We start from the raw sequence: 17,716 nt of genomic DNA, 5'->3' as shown, positions 1-17,716 counted from the left end.
GTGGGAGAGGAACCATTGCTGCCCATTCTGGGCAGGGGCCCGAGAACAGTTCCTGGGAGTCTGCCTGCTCCTCAGAATGTGTCATTGTAATGGAGTGAGGAGGCTGGGAGGAAGGAGGAGCAGCAGCCAGAGGATTCAGAGTTGCAGCTGTGGACTGCGTAGAAGACTGGGTGGTCGATAGATTGCTGGATGCACTTTCTGCCATCCACGACAGGACCTGCTCATGCTGCTCATTTTCTAATAAAGGTCTACCGCATGGACCCATTAATTGTGAGATGAATGTGGGGACACCAGAAATGTGCCTTTCTCCTAATCCCGCAGCAGTCGGCTGCGATACACCTGGATCAGGAGCTCGGCCTGTGCCCACACCCTGACTTGGGCCTCCGCGTCCTCGCGCATGTCCACGTCCTCTAGGCCTACCCCTACCCCTCAGCATGGTGTATTACCAGTAGTGCAGAAACAGAACGCTGTAATTAAATGTGCCGCTTATTGGCCTGTGGTTGGAGGCTGACTTCGCTTGCGGAACGCACAGCAGAGCCAGGAAAGAATTTTGCGCAAGGCTGCTGTAACACTTAGCTGGCTGCGTATTAAATAGGACTACTACCCCCAGCAGAGACGCAGTACACTCAGGACGGTCACAGGCAGCCCAAATAGATTTTTTTGTCCAAAATTTTTTTGGAAAAGCCCACTGCCTATATAGACAGTATATGTTTTTCACCTTTTTCACTGTCCCTGCCTCAGCACTACTGGCCCTATACTATGTAAAATTACTGCAGACTGTTTCCCTCTGGACAGGATGACAGTGGTGATGTAACGGGCAACGCAGAGCCAGGAAAGAATTTTGCGCAAGCCTGCTGTAACACTTAGCTGGCTGCGTATTAATTAGGACTACTACCCTCAGCAGAGACGCAGTACACTCAGGACGGTCACAGGCAGCCCAAATAGATTTTTTTGTCCCAAATTTTTTTGGAAAAGCCCACTGCCTATATAGACAGTATATGTCTTTCACCTTGTTCACTGTCCCTGCCTCAGCACTACTGGCCCTATACTATGTAAAATTACTGCAGACTGAGGACGCAATGCTCTGCACGGCCGATATACAAAAAAAAAAAAAAAGTGCAACACTGCAGAAAGCAGCCTCAACAGTACTGCACACGGTCAGATGTGGCCCTAAGAAGGACCGTTGGGGTTCTTGAAGCCTAAAATCACTCCTAACACTCTCCCTATAGCAGCTCCAGCATCAGCAGCACTTTCCCTGAGCTATGTCAGAATGCATCTGTGGCGAGCCGCGGGAGGGGCCGATTTATATACTCGGGTGACACCTGATCTCGCCAGCCACTCACTGCAGGGGGGTGGTATAGGGCTGGAACATCACAGAAGGAAGTTGTAATGCCTTCCCTGTCTTTCTATTGGCCAGAAAAGCGCGCTAACGTCTCAGAGATGAAAGTGAAAGTAACTCGAACATCGCGCGGTGCTCGCCTCTAGTAACGAGCATCTCGAACACGCTAATACTCGAACGAGTATCAAGCTCGGACGAGTACAATCGCTCATCTCTAAATGCAACCTATTTGTAAGAGATAGATATTCCAGATTTTCAATAAAGGCTTATTTAGGCCTCATGAACATGGCAATATTATGGATTTTTATCGCATGCACTCATAGTGGATATAGTTTATGGTCTGGGAAAATGTAACAAGGTAGACCCCGGACTGTAACAGTAAATATAAGGAGCACTAAACCTCTACAATGTAAAACTATGAGGCCTGATTCACACAAGCATGTGTTTTGCGTGCACATAGTTCACGCTTCTAGAAGAACCAATGGGTTCCTAAAGAAGCATTCCTATGCACGGAATTTGAAGCACAAAACAGCGCACACCCAAGAATGATAGGGCATGGTGAGCGTTTTGCAGGTGTTTCCATTGACTATTAATGGAGCAGGAGTTAATGGAAACTCCTGCGCATAGAATAGCTTCCCCACTGCTTACAGCAGGATATTTAATAGGTGCTTTTGGCCAGAAGCACCTTTTAAATGTCCCGCTGTTAACTCCTTAGCCTCTGCGGGAATGAGGCGACACCCGGAGGGTTCCGATAATCCCAGCTGTGAGTCCCCTCATCACTGAACACTGTGATAGCACTGTCAGTGTTCAGTGATGATGGGACTGCAGTGGGGATGAAAGAATCCCCTGCCACAGCTGTCACAGCTGTGGCAGAGGACCCTTATGCCATCCCTTTGCTTTCAATGGGACCCGCGCTGCTGCTGCCCCATTGTAAGCACTGCCATGAAAGTACCCCTGCAGCGCCGGCCCCATTGAAAGCACTGGCATAACATCATGGTACTCTGCCACAGCTGTGACAGGGAAATCTTTCGTCCCCGCTGCAGTCCCCTCATCACCGGACACTGTGACAGTGTTGTCACAGTGTTCAGTGATGAGGGGACCTTTGTAAAGCAGCTGCTGCAGTGAATGGGCAAAGTTTTATGTGCAAGTGTTCCCGTTCATGCGTTTTCCAGATAAGCCAGGAGCACATTTTTTTCCACACATAGGCACGCCAAAAAACATGCTCATCTGAATGAGACCTCACACGTTTTCCGCTCATGTGAGCAGCGTTTTTTTTTGCACACATAGGCGCGCAACAAACCACGCTCATGTGAATGAGGCCTGAAACATAAACACTATAATGGCTAAACTATTCCCCTACAAAAATGTACTTCTGTAAATGGTCAGTTATCCATATTCTTCCAGGTAACAGGGTATTAATAGACAATGACATTAGACTGCATACATTTTATTTGTTTCAATTGCAGCATGAAGTAAAAATATAACTAATTTACTTGTCATGTTTCCTGTTAGGATTCTCACAAAATCCATAAGAGACTCTCCAGCTCCCGTTGTGATTCAGTAACATTCTTCTTTATTATAACAACTCTTTTAAAAGCATGACAGAGTTCACATGGAAACAGCCACGACTAAGGGTGGTTTCACATCTGTGGCAGGGATTCCACTTTGGGAAGCAGGAAAGGGGAATATTTGTGGCCCAGCACTTCTGTATCTGTTTGGAACCGAACTGCGCCAGACAGACACTATTGACTATAATGGAGTCCTCCCACTTTCCACCCAGCTGCCTGTCTTTTGGACAGAAGAAAAAGTGATATTTTCAGCTGGATCTGCAACGGAACCTCTGGGTGGAGGTTCTATGCAGATGGGGCCTAGGAATGCTTAAATGCTCTGAAACAAATTAGCATGTTTTGTGTGTCCTTGTCATGCTTTTGAAAGACTTGTTATAATGAAGAAGAATTTTACGTAATCCCCACGGGAGCTGTAGAGTTTTGGGCTTTTGAGAGACTCTGAAGGTCTAAACAAGGATCTTTCTTTCCCATCGGTGTTCCTGCTAGGATTACAGTATATTATATGTCACTGCAAGTAAAGTACAAAGAGTGACTGTCACATATTTTACATTACTTGTAAACTGTAGTACTTTTTTGATATCTTTCACCTGTTTTGTCTTTTATTTTATCTGCCTGAGAGATAAATACTTTTAGTTTGATAACACAGATAAATCTCTTCATACCATAAAGCATATTTAATTTAAATATTAATCTTTACGTTTTGCCAAAATGCAGATGGAATTTGATGGAATTTACCCCTCCTCCTTTCAACCCATGTGGTATTCCCTTGGCCCCCAATAACCTTTTTGCTTCAGAATAATTAGGTCATCGCTAAAGAAAAAATTCTCTCTTCAATAAACGTGTTCCATTCTAATTTTGTGGCTTATCCCCGTTTTGCAGCACTGTGTAATGATTTTCTAAAAGGGTACTTGCCACTTTGACAACGTTACTTGTCTTTAAAAACTACTTCTTTCCCCTTTCCCTATTCCTAAGGCAATTTCCAAATTTTACAAATAGGAAGATGGAGCAATGCCTTTACAGCACCACCTATTGTAAGCCAGCATTCCTGCAAGTCAGTGTCAGACTTTTTAACAAGCCTTGCGAGCCAAAGCCAGAATCTTCTTCAGAAGATTCTGGCTTTGGCTCACGATTCCCAGTCATTGTTACTAGGCTTGTTAAAAAGTCTGACATTGATTTGCAGGAATGCTGCCTTCCAATAGGTGGTGCTGTAGAGGTATTGTTCCATCTTCTCATTTGTAAAATTTGGAAATTGCCTTAGGAATAGGGAAAGGGGAAAGAAGTAGTTTTTCAAAACAAGTTAAGTTGTCAAAGTGTCAAGTATCTTTTCAGAAAATCATTACACAGAGATGCAAAACGGGGATAAGCCACAAAATTAGAATGTAACACGTTTACTGGAGAGATGTATTGTTCCATCTTACCATTTGCATATTTTCCAGAGGAGCATGCATGGCCTTATAAGTCTACTCACACCTTCTAGGTGCTCTCCCTAAAGAGAAACTATACCTTTCCCGACCCAAATTTTGCAAGTTATGCATTACCCCCTCCCTGGGTTTAAGCCTTCATGTATAACATCTTGGGAGAAAGAACTACAGTATCCGAACTAGAAGATCAACAAATACTGTAGTTTTCAGATCCATGGGCTTTTCAATGTGCATCAGAACAGAGCAGAATTCGAACAATTTCCTTGTTCCTTGCTGATATAAAACACCTGTCCTGCTCAAAAACTGGGGTCTTTCCAATGATGATAGGTAATGGCAATGTAGGGTGCATCCTCATTAAACTGGTTTGAAAATCTATTGAGAAATATATCAATAATATGTGTAATTTGAATCAGGAATTATCTATGCAGTCAATTATTTTCTGAATGGATTCTTCCTCCTATCATCCCAAACAAATCTCACTTGTCACTTTCCTGATCACAGCAACAAAGCTGCTTATACGAATATTGTTCAGAAAATCATTCAAAGGAACAAGACTGAACCACAGTTCAGTTTAAATGTGGGCAAGCAACTGAATGACGAGTTAGTATCATGAGACTCTCACTTGTCATCCAGTTTCAGGCAGCATAAAAACCAACGCCGGCTTGGGCACTTATCATGACGTTTAAACACTACTTGTTCAGTGTTTCACATAGGCATGTGAAACACTGAATGATGAATGCCCGAGGACTGCCCAATTATCAATGAGAATCATGCAGTCTAAACAATCTGCCCGAGCGCGGATAAGCTAGTGATGACGTCACCAGCTCCTTCCATTGAGCAAACAAGAATCGTGATATTCTCGGCCCATGTAAAAGGGCCATTAAACAGGACCCCAACTTTATTCACCTTTATGCACAAATGGGGGGGGAATTACAGTATGGGTGGATCGAAAACATGTAAGGTTTCTTATGATTTGGCAGTTTTTTAGGAGGAAAAATCCCTCTGTTTTCTTTCAATAAGACATCACTGTAATTGGCAAATTTGGTCACAATACCTCTGCTCTCTTCTTCTGCCTGCACTACATTTACTTCTTTATATTTTCTTTACTCGACATGTCCCCCTGGCCATATCTTACTTCTGTTGCTGGCCCTACTAGGTACTTGTTTCCTTCCTTTTTGCTGCTCTTTCTGACTTCCTCTTTTGGTGCATATTATGTTCCTATGTCAACTTGCTTTTGAGTTACCAGATGTGTTAGTCATTTTTGTATTATAAGATATGTGTTGTCTTTTTATTAACATGCTATGCCTTTAGATTTTGTTGTAGTCACTCATAGTTGTGTATTCTGTCTTATCACAAAGTTGATAAAAAAGTTAGTTACAAAAAAATACTGATATTTTTTCCTGCTATTTGTATACAGTTTCTCTATATTCTGGTAAAGCTACATACAGTGATATGATTCGTAAAATAGAAATTCCTTTCATATAATTACTCTCCTTATGAAGTTTATATGTATTCCATGCGCACTGATTATATAGTTTAGGAATAAGTGAAGTGTTTGAAGACATCAGGATAATCCTTAGAATTATTAACTTGTATCTACTTTCCATATGTCCTTGCCTTTATAGCAAATTATATATAGTCATTACCATGTGGGAGGTCCCCCTGGTCTTGTATTTTTCCCTATACAGCAGCGCTTGCAGTTAACACATTTTTGCCATAATCGTAATAAGAAGAGCCACAAAATGAGCAAATGTAAATGTCCTCAAAGTATTCATCCATTCGTTCTTTCATTTATCTTCACTTGCCTTCTTACATATAACAGATTCTTTAGAGTGACAGTCTTGGAAACAGGTGTGTGACTGTTTAGTAATTCAAGCCATACTCTCCCTTAATTGCGTGCTGCTATTTCAACAGGAATTCAGTCATTATGTTAGTAGAAGTGGCGAATAAACTTTCCATTCCACTTGCCAAGTTAAAAAGAGATGGAAAACATCGCAGTTGCCTTTTGCAGTAGACAGAAAACACTCAACTTTCATTCCTAAACTTTAATTTGACTTTTTAAGGTGCAGCAAAAACATATTAAACATATTAAATACTGAAATAACACTTTCAGAGTGTAATTTTCAGATATAATTTGACATATTTAAGGGTACTTTTTTAGGGCATGTTGCATTGTTTTTACAGCGCAGCTCAACCAGTTACACACACAAGCTGCTTTGTAAGGGCGGCAAGTACGGGATAAAATCTGTGGCAATATACAGCAAAATATCAAAGGCAGTCGGTCACCTATTTTTTATGCTATAAATCGAAAGTCCTGTACAATGTGTGACGTTAAGTGGAATTCATAGGCACCTTTATTTCTGTTCTGTGTGACTCCACCATTTAGATATTAGCCTTTATGTTTATTTGGTGCCATATGTAAATTAGCTTTGCACCATCCGACGGATGGTTCACTGCTGCCTTTGGTCCAGGCTCTCTCCTGTACCTTTCCACGCTTCCTGACTCCAGCTCCGCCTTCTGGAGACTCCATGCATTCCATCATCACTGCGTTTTCGCCACATTAACAGCACATGCGATGTGAGTTCTCAACCAGGACTGACATCACGTACATGTGCCAACTTAAGTGTGGCACAAGTCCGGTAATGATTGAATACATAATGTCTTCAGTAGGCGGTGCTGGAGGCATCACTAGGGATGGAAAAGGGAGGTTTTTCAAACACTGGGTAGGAGAGAGCCCGGACCAAAGGCAGCGGTTGACTGTCCATCAGATGGTGCACAGCTAATTTACATATGGTGTGGGAGAAACATAAAGGCTAATATCTGAACAGTGGAGTCACGCAGAACAGATATAAGGCTATCTATGGATTCCATTTGACATTAAACATTGTACAGGACACATTTGATTTATTTTAAATTCTATATAAAGAGCTTTTTGCTGAAGGTGGGTTTTTTTAGGCATTTTCTCTGTAGTTTTCTCAATATAACTTGAAAATATCTAGAGAAAGTCCTTCTAAAAAAATGCTGCTAAAACCATTTTTACCATGTACCAAATGGTACGTGTTTTATTACAGTTGTACTGAAAAGCGTAGTTGACAGACCTTTTCAATATAGTTGGGCCTGTAGGATTCGTGGAATATTTACTAGTGTATATGTTGACCATATTACTTAGCCTATGTTATGTCTTTTGATTCTGAAAAAATAACCGTATCCAAATAATCGAGTGAAAAACTGAGGCAAACTGACTGCAAAAATGAGAATACTGCTAACCAAATGTATAAAAGATTTGTGCGATTTTTAACCATTATATAGCCTGCTTTCAGATGAGCGTATATTAGCTCCATATTGGCTTATCGTGTTGTTGACAATAATATGAAGCTAATCTATCAATCAATCACATGACTGAATTTTTCATAGTTGATTTTTAAAAACGCAGCTTCACCTAATTTACGGCTTATTTACACAAGCGTATATCGGTCGGGTTTTCACGCCCGAACGATATACGCTTCCATCTAAGCAATTCCCCCTTCCCTCCCCCCTCACCAGCTCTCTGCCTCTCTCCTCCAGTCCGGCGTTTGCAATTGGAAGGGGCGGAGCCAAGCTCTGCCCCTCCCACTCCCATTGCTGGCTATGGACAGGGGGCGGGAGCTTAGCTTCATCCCCATCCTGCCCACTCCCATTGCAAACTGCTCGGAGGGGAGAAATAAGACAGAGAGATGGTAAGTGGGAGGGAAGGGGGGAACTGCTTAGACGGAAGCATATATTGGTCGGCCATGAAAACGCCGGCCAATATACGCTCGTGTAAATAAGCCCTTAGTCTGTTTTTACCTCATATTGGTATTTTCTATTGGGCAATATCTGATGATATACGTTTGTAATGTCCTCTGTAACTCATCCATATTACGGATTCAGGGCTCAGTCACACGGGCGCATCGGCGCCTGTGTCACTGCAGGAGGAAGACGGCCGTACCTCAAGACGGACGTCTCTCTGCAGCGCCGGGAGAAAGAACATGTGACCGGTTTCATTGCCGGTCATGTGTTCTTTCTTCGGCACTGCAGAGAGACGTCCGTCTTGAGGTACGGCCATCTTCTTCCTGCAGGAAGGGCTCAGTCATACAGGCGCATTGGCGCCTGTGTACAGGTGCCGATGCGCCCATGTGACTGAGCCCTCATATTACAGATGTCTTACAATATGTTCATCTAAAAGCCACCTTATTTATATGACTCTTCTTCTTTCCTACAGATCTCTAGGAAACAAGGATGAATAGACAATAAGACAATCAAGAATCTGATTTAAGAAGCTGATGCTCAACGCCATGTAGGCAGTGATACAGACATAGTATTTGCACTTTTGTACTTTAAATGTAAATTCACTTTGTAGAATTGTGATATTTAAGCAGACTTTTGAATCTGTGAAACATAATGAACTTGTAGAAGTTTACACATACAATGTATGTGCCTCGCTGTCAGTAGCCATTATAGATGTGTACAAGTTTTAGCATTTTCTCTTTTATTCTTTTCCTCATTTTTGAATGTAGGTAGCTGCTTTGTAGGTGTATGTTTGTGTATTATATGACTTGATTTCTTTTAGCCCATAAAAAATGCTTTAGTTGTTTTCTGTTATGTAGTTTGTTCCATCTGCTTGAATGCCATGTTTTTGGATTTTTTTTTAGAGTTGTCTTCTTTTCATATGTTTGTTATTTTGCATATTTTCTATTGTTGTGCTAAGCAAAATAATATATTTGTTTTTCTGTTCCTGTTATGACAGCTTTTCAACCACAAAGTTACTGAGTTTAGGCATGTTGTTTTTTTTTACTTCTCCTGCAGCATCTGTTTGATTTGTTTATAGAAATAGTAACACAAAGATTAACTTTCCAATAACTGACAAATTCATCCAAGCCTCTGGGCAATACAGTCTTTGTCATATAATCACAAAAAGATTTGTCTTTCTGTTGTGGGACTAATCAGTCTCAAAGAAGAATGTCAAAACAAAATCTTTTCATTACACCTCACTAAAGATTTCATATAACCTTTCATTCCTTCTCCTCCCAGCGTCCGGGGGTCAGTATGTAGCAAAGGCTATCACCTGAACAAATTATAAACATTTGCCTTCAGGAGGAGCTGAGAATGTGTAACTATCGCCTTGAGCATTCCCCTTGCCATCTGGGAGACGTTTAAACAGGCAGTAATGCATTCCCCTTAATTCCTTTTGAGGTGCCTCAAGGAACAAAGTATTTGCAGATGTGAACTTTATAGCTCTAGTGCATAAAACACTTTTCAAGAGTTATATTCATCTGTTGCAATAATCACTCCCCCCCCCCCCCCTCACACACACACATACACACCTCAAAGCGCAAATGACAGACATTGAAAAACTGCTGCATTTTTTTTTATTTCACTTTACTATGGTAAAAAAACACTGAAGCTGACTCACAAATAGTTTTCAACAGCCAATAAATAGCAGGACATGCTTTTTTTTCATATATTCAGTGCCAGAAACAGGCTTGCTTTTTACAGCCTTTTTTTTGTTTTATATGCAACATTGTATCAGTAGCAGATCACAAATGTTATAATGTAATATAAGTGAGACACGCATTCCTCTACTTCTTTATAAGCATGGCACACTGAATGTTATAAAGAGAAATGTTATTATACATTGTTGTAAATATAGCTGTGCTTACCCAGACACATGTAATATGAATGCTTTATGGCTCTACCAAAGCATGTGACGATCACAAATAGATTGGAAGATACAGAACCCCTTTTAAATGTATTTGCAAACAAAGATTTGCATTGTTTATACAGCGTTTGCATTTAGACATTTGCAATATTTAGGGCTCCTTCACACAGGCGTATCTTTTATTAGTTTTTTCTGAGCGAAAACCAAGAGCGGGTCCAAAATAAGGAAGAAATGAAATGTAACCTGAAAGTGGCTTTAAGCAACCGTATGCGCAATTGTGCACGCTGCAGCACAACATATTTGCACTGTGAATGAGGTAATTTACATGTGTATTGGTGCATATTCATGTACTTTTTATGCATGCAGGGCCTATTCATATGTGTGCAAGATACCCCTCTCCCTTTCTGATTTGAAAGGTTATTTAGCCTAATGAGGTCCAGATGTGTTCTGTTTTTCACAGAATTGCACAGCGTATTATACATTTGTGTTTCTCCTATACACATCTATGGGGGCCTTTGCTGCGCAATACGCAGAAAGATAGAGCAGGTTTTATTTATCTGCACATGCATTCCGCACGAAAATAGCACAAATTGAATAATTAACTTAATTGCCTATTTTAGTGAATGGGACTCACGATTTACACACATAGAAGTACAGTAAAACATGCATTTGCTCTTGAAAAAAACACAATGCCCATTGCACAGATACACGGCACAAATGTGTGCATAAATGCACTTCCACGCATTTGACACCAGCCTTAAATGGGTAGTTAATGGATGGGGAGTCTGCCCCTCGAGACCCCTCCCCTCATTAGCTGATTGCCCAGTCCACTGTCTAGTGCAGCGGGCCAGACCACATCATTGGTGGACAGGGGCGGAAGTGCGGGCGCCAGCTTCACTCCCATTGAAATCAATGAGAGAGCTGTTCTGCTGCTGCACTTCTTGTCCAGCATAGGATGTCCCATTACAGGAGCAGGAACTGCAGCAATGGGAGTGAAGCCGGTGCCCGCAATTCGTCTTTTGTTCGCTGCCGACAATGCCCAGCCTGCTGCACTGGACAGTGGGCCGGACAATCAGCTGGTCTGCGAGGGTCCACTGCTGCAGACCCTTGTCCATCAACTTCTGAGAACCTATTTAGAGGATAGGTCACCAGATTGAAACAAGCCCAGAAAACCCCTTTAAGGTCCTAGATTAGTGTTTCCCAAACTTCATGAGCTCCCAAAAGGTCAGCTTTTCAGGATTTCCATACTGTTGCACAGGTGATTAATTATTACCAGTGCCTCAGACATTGCCACAGGTGTTCTCTCTATAGCATATCCTCAAATAATAACCTGTTGGGCGATCATGAGGACTGGAGTTTGGGAAACACTAGATTATAGAACAGATTCAGTTACCACAGAGAGGAGGTAACTAAAAGATTATGTTGAAAAAAATGTGAGGCGTTTTAGATCCTTTTGTAAACTTTACAATCTCTTTACTTGAATATTATGTTTTGCTTGATATTGTGATATATCCTTACCTATACTACATATGTGATGATGGATAAAACAACTCAAGAGTTCAGCTAAATAGCACCTTTTTGGTTTAATTTAATCTAATTGTGGCTACCCACAGGTTTTACACGACTTGTGATTTGTTGTTTTATAATGTGCTATAAGCATACATGTGGACCCAGAAGCCAAGCCTTCTCTATACTTGGCGAGTATTGGCTGTCTTTGGCAGCTGATGCCCAGCTACAGCAGCTGTGATTGGAGATTGCAGCTGTTGAACATTTATATGCAGCTGTCAAATCTAGCAATGGCATTTAAATGGTCTGATGGAGGGAGGGAGCTCCCTCTGTCTCCCAAATACACAGTAACATAGTATGTTAGGCTGAAAAAAGACATATATCCCTTTACTTCAGACTATTATAACTCTTTTGATGCACCCCATAATCGTATTTGTCTTAGTGGTTTCCCATTTAGTGTGTAATGGTGACATGTATTTCCTCTGGTCATGTGCAGAACCTCACATTTATCAGTGTTAGGCCGTCTGCAGACGGCCGGGTCGGATCCCCTGCGAGAATTCCCGCAGCGGGATCCGACCCGCGTCCCTGCAGGGACCAGTGTGGCTCTTGCCTGCTCCCGCGGCTACGGCTCTCTGATGTGCCGGTTGCCATCCAGCCAGCGCATGCGCAGAGCAGAGCTGGCGCGCCGGGAGGGACATTTCTGTGCGGGCCTCTGCGAGACCCGCACAGAAATAGAACATGCCGCGATTTGTTTTCTGCGTGTGTTTTTACGCAGACAAATCGCAGCCGTATGCATAGGATTGTGTTTTGTAATGCAATCCTATGCGGGTGGGCATGGGCGGAAATTCTGCGGGAAATCCCACCGCAGAATTTCCGCCCGTGTGCAGGGGGCCTTAAACCTCATTTGACACATTTCTGCCCAAGGCACCAACTTATCCAGATCCATTTGCAACCACATTCTGTCCTCTCTTGTGTTAATTACATAATCTATAAATATTGATATTTTACTGTACAATCCTTTTACCAGGTCATTAATGAATATATTAAAAAGAGTAGTACCTCTGTGGTACCCCACTAGTAACAGTAACCCAATCAGAGTATGTACGATTTATAACCACCCTCTGCTTTCTATCACTGACCAGTTACTTACCCACTAAAACACGTTCTCGTCTAGACCAAGCATTATCATTTTATGTACCAACCTTTTATGCGGCACAGTATCAAACGCTTTGGAAAAGTCCTGATATACAAGTTCTAATGACTCTCCCCAGTCTGGTATAGAACCTACCTCCTCAAGGAAGCTGATCAGATTGGTTTGACAGGAGAGATCTCTCATAAACCCATCCTTACTGGCCTGTAGTTTCCAGGTTCACTTTTTCACCCCTTTTTGAATATCGGCACCACATTGGCTATGCAGCAATACATTGAAACAGACCCTGTCACTCTAGAGTATATATATTTATAGAGTATATATATTTCTTATATATAAGAAATAACTACACGTTACTTAATTCCCATAGAACCCTGGGGTGTATGCCACCTGGATCTGGCGATTTGTGTATTTTAATCTTTTTAAGACAGTTCTGCACTTTTTCCTGGGTTAAACTGGTGACATTTAGTGGATAGTTTACTTTATCACTTTGCATCTCAGCTGACATTTCATTTTCCGCTGAATTTACTGGAGAATAAAAACTATTTAATAGATTTGCTATCTCCTCACCACCCTCCACAATTTCTCCTACATTATTTATTAAAGGGCCAAAACTTTCAGTATTAATCTTATTACTATTTATATAATTGAAGAACAGTTTAGGATTATTTTTACTCTCTTTAGTAATAAGTCTCTCTGCCGCCAACTTTGCTGATTTTATCTGCTTTGTACATCATTTATTTTTTTCCCTGCATTTTTAGTGCTTCTTCGCTGCCTTCTTCATTTTAGTAGCTTTCTTCTTTTTGTTTATCGCCCCTTTTACATCTTTATTAAGCCACATTGGTTTACTCCTATTCCTAATTCCTTTATTCCTGTAAGGTATGAACTGTTCACAGTAAGTTTTTAAGATCTTTTTAGACATTTCCAATTTATTGCCTATACTCTTATTTTTGAGGATATTGCCCAATCAATATGGTTAAGGGCATCTCTTAACTGATCGAACTTTGCCTTCCTAAAGTTTAGTATTTTCGTAGTTCCCCAATAAAACTCTCTTATATATAGTTTATTATATTATGGTCACTATTTCCTAGGTGCCTGCACCCCTGTTATTCTGTCTATTGGTTAAAGGGGTTGTCCCGCGCCGAAACGTTTTTGTTTTTTTTTCAATAGCCCCCCCCCCCCCCGTTTGGCGCGAGACAAACCCGATGCAGGGGTTTAAAAAAAAAAAACGGATAGTACTTACCCGAATCCCCGCGCTCCGGTGACTTCTTACTTACCTTGCGAAGATGGCCGCCGGGATCTTCACCCTCGGTGGACCGCAGGTCTTCTGTGCGGTCCATTGCCGATTCCAGCCTCCTAATTGGCTGAAATCGGCACACATGACGGGGCGGAGCTACGAGGAGCAGCTCTCTGGCACGAGCGGCCCCATTCAGAAGGGAGAAGACCGGACTGCGCAAGGACGTCTAATCGGGCGATTAGACGCTGAAAATTAGACGGCACCATGGAGACGAGGACACTAGCAATGGAACAGGTAAGTGAATAACTTCTGTATGGCTCATAATTAATGCACAATGTACATTACAAAGTGCATTAATATGGCCATACAGAAGTGTATACCCCAACTTTGTTTCGCGGGACAACCCCTTTAATATTAAGTCCAAAATAGCCATCCCTCAAGTTGGGTCCTGTGCAAGTTGGGTAAGGTAATTATGTTTAGTTATTGACAGAAACTGGTTACCTTTATGAGATCTGCAGCTTTCTGCATCCCAGTTTATATCTGGATAGTTAAAGTCCCTCATAATAGTTACCTCATTGTGATTTGCCAATTCATCTATTTGCCTCAGTAATACATTTCCAGTGCCTTCTGTTATATTTTGTGGCCTATAGAAAACCCCTATGACGATTTTATTGTTTTTCCTTTCATGTATCTCTACCCACAGAGACTCTACATGTTCATCTCCCTCACATATATCTTCCTGTAGTGTGGGCTTTAAATGGGAATTTACATAAAGACAAAACCCTCCCCCTTTGCATTTTTTACGATTCTATCTCAACAGACTAGCAATTTAAGTTCACCGCCCACTCAAAGCTTTCATCCCATGAGGTCTCAGTTATTCCCTCTATGTCGTAGTATTCTTTAGACACTATTACTTCCAGTTCATCAACCCAATTGGTCAGACTTCTAGCAATGTTTTGGTTATTTTCTATATTAAATGTATAACCCCTTCCCACTGCTCCACCCCTATTTCCATTACTTAGTCCCAGGTCACTGTCTACACTGTCTCCCCCCCCCCCCCCCCCAATCTCTCTGGTTGCTCTCCCCCTAGTCCCTAGTTTACACACTCTTCCAATCTTCTAGCCATCTTCTCTCCCAGCACATCTGCACCCTCTCCATTGAGATGCAGCCCATCCCTATGGTAGAACTTGTAGCCAACAGCAAAGTTGTTCCAGTTCTCCATGAACCTAAACCCCTCCTTCCTACACTAACGCTGGAACCACTTGTTTGCCTCCATAACCTCCTGCTACCTTTCTCGTGTGACACATGGTACAGGTAATATTTCAGAAAATACTACTTTGGAGGTCCTTGCCCTAAGCTTACATCCTAGTTCCCTGAGATAGTTTTTAAGGACCTTCCACCTGCCTCTAATTTTCTCATGTGTACCAATGTGTACCATGACGCCTGGTTCCTGACCAGCCCCTTCCAGTAATCTGTCAACCTGATTCGCGATGTGTCAAACTCTAGCGCCAGAACACAACACACTGTTCGAGAATCTTGGTCTTTGTGGAAGATTGACACGTCTGTTCTCCTAATAATTGAATTTCCCACTAACCGGACCTGTCTAGCCTGCCCTGTGGTCCTATTACCCTTCCTACTGGAGCAGACATTCCCCTGGCGGTTAGAGGCCATGTTGTGCTGCAGCAGTGCTAATCCTGTAATGGCATCCCCCTCATCTGCCAAATTTGCAAACTTGTTGGGGTGTGCCACTTCAGAAATAGCCTCCCTCGTTCACTGGATTTCTTCCCTCTACCCCTTCTTCGAAATGTCACCCAGCTAGCTGCCTGCTCATCCTGCACTCCCATACTACCAGCCACCCCCACATTTGCCCCAGCAAGTGAGCAGCAAACTTCCTTTCATTTGGCCAATGGATATCAGGGTTGCAAGCTATGCAGGATCTGGGTTTTCAAATGTGCACAGCACTCACATCTCGTACAGCACTATGCATCCTCGAACAGCTGTTCAAGGACTGCACATATGGCACTAGATGTACACTGGATGGCATTGTCAATCACACAACACATTCTAAATGGGGATCATACAGATAGATTAGATAAAAGTAATATATGCAGCATACACACTCGCTCAACTCACGCGCTCATTTATGTTTGCTTTATATAGTACTTATATGTAATTCCTCTGCTCCTCCTTTGCTTGGAGGAGATCTCTCCCACAACGAGATTGCATGGTCTCGTGGTAACCTGGAGCCTTGTGAAGGCCCCATGGACTGCCATCTATTTGTCTATTAAGACATGCTTGTGGCACATCTTCATAGATTGCATGTAGAAATACTAACATTCTAAGAAAAAATGTTATAAAAAGCAATCAATAATCAATAGAAACTACGGCCAGTCCCACAAAAAACAAGCCCCTGTAATTGTATTGATCCACAGAAAAAAGTTAACATTAGAAATTTTTAAAAGCCTCTCAATACATTAGATGGTACCTATGAAAAATACAATTTGTCCTGCAAAAAATAAGCTTTAAGATGGCTATGTTGACCAAAAATCAAGAAGTTATCATTTTTTTTAAGTGGGGAGGAAAAAACATGAAAGAAAAATGTTTTGGGAGTGAAGGGATTAAATGTTATATTACTTTGTATATACAGTATGTTTGAAAAATGCTCAAGTTGAGCCGAAATGCATCAGAATTTATTTTATGGAAATAAACCCACATGAGTAAACAGAAAAGTGAATGTTGTTCTTTTCTATCTACTATATCTGGGACACTTCTCTAAAGATCTTATCCCCTCACTGGAGTGCCAACTGGATCTCCCATATACATTAAATATGGACTTAAAGGCTATGGACACATTTGATCACATTGTTCATTACATTGTGTTTTATTACATGTTTAGGTAAATGTAGTCATGCAGCATTCATCTTTGCTTGTCTATGTCATTCTTATCTATCAATTTGTGGCTTGAGAACCCTATTTTGTTGTATCTACTGTATGTATCTTCTAGGTTTCACATTTATATATTTTTTATACTTGTAATTAGCGAGATTAAGAAAGTGCTTATGTCTGTCTGTGGTTAGGGTTAAGTGCCTTGAAATACCAAGCTACTGTTAATGTTTTTGGAGGAATAAATATATAAGTAATCCTCATCACAGTTTGTTTAAACATACATATTCTTGTATTTTATATATAAAAAGTAGTTGATACATTCCAGCATAATGATGTGTTCTTTCTTTTCTTTTTTGGTTTTGCATTAAATATTTGTGACATTTTAATACATTTGTTTGCTAAATATTGATTTTAAAATGGTACCCCGAAGAACATGCTAAATTCTCTCATATGCAGCTTTCAAAATGTTCTATTTTTAAACTTAAATAATACTACTATAGGAAAGTTCAGAATTTTATCAGTACCCAAACCACTTTCTATTTTTGTTTTGCTCCTGGTAGACAGCTTGTTAGATAACATACTACTTGTTTAATTGCATTGGAGGTCTCATACACACGGTAAAGTCAAGTGTAGAAGGTTGTAAACAAGCCCACAAAGTCATTATAAATCTGCACTACTGAGCTGGGGGTACTCTAAATGCAGTCGTACAGTTCTCAGTATGAGGTCATATTCTATATGCCACCATAATATTACAGTGTCAGATAGAATATGGAGTGATTTTATTTTTAAGAGAATTCCAACAGAAAACATTCACAGCAGTTAAACACCAGTGTGTACATTTTTTATGTAAGGATGTGTGGACCAAATACTTTATATGTGGGTACTGTTGCATCTTGTCTCCACCACAACTATGGGTGAAGACATGGGTTGGG

General features: G+C 41.3%; 1 protein-coding gene across 1 annotated transcript in view; it reads left to right on the top strand.

Moving 5' to 3' along the window:
• Positions 1-17,170, top strand: part of SMOC2 (SPARC related modular calcium binding 2) — a 441,990-nt gene extending 424,820 nt beyond the window's left edge. Inside the window, exon 13 of the mRNA XM_066595994.1 lies at positions 8,569-17,170. Coding sequence (XP_066452091.1) covers positions 8,569-8,589 — 21 coding nt within the window. The 3' untranslated portion in view covers positions 8,590-17,170. The remainder of the gene's footprint in view (positions 1-8,568) is intronic.
• The last annotated feature ends 546 nt before the right edge of the window (positions 17,171-17,716 follow it).

Source organism: Eleutherodactylus coqui, chromosome 3 (assembly GCF_035609145.1).
Source record: "Eleutherodactylus coqui strain aEleCoq1 chromosome 3, aEleCoq1.hap1, whole genome shotgun sequence".
In the NCBI taxonomy this organism is placed as follows: Eukaryota; Metazoa; Chordata; class Amphibia; order Anura; family Eleutherodactylidae; genus Eleutherodactylus; species Eleutherodactylus coqui.
This window is presented reverse-complemented; position numbering and strand designations above follow the sequence as displayed.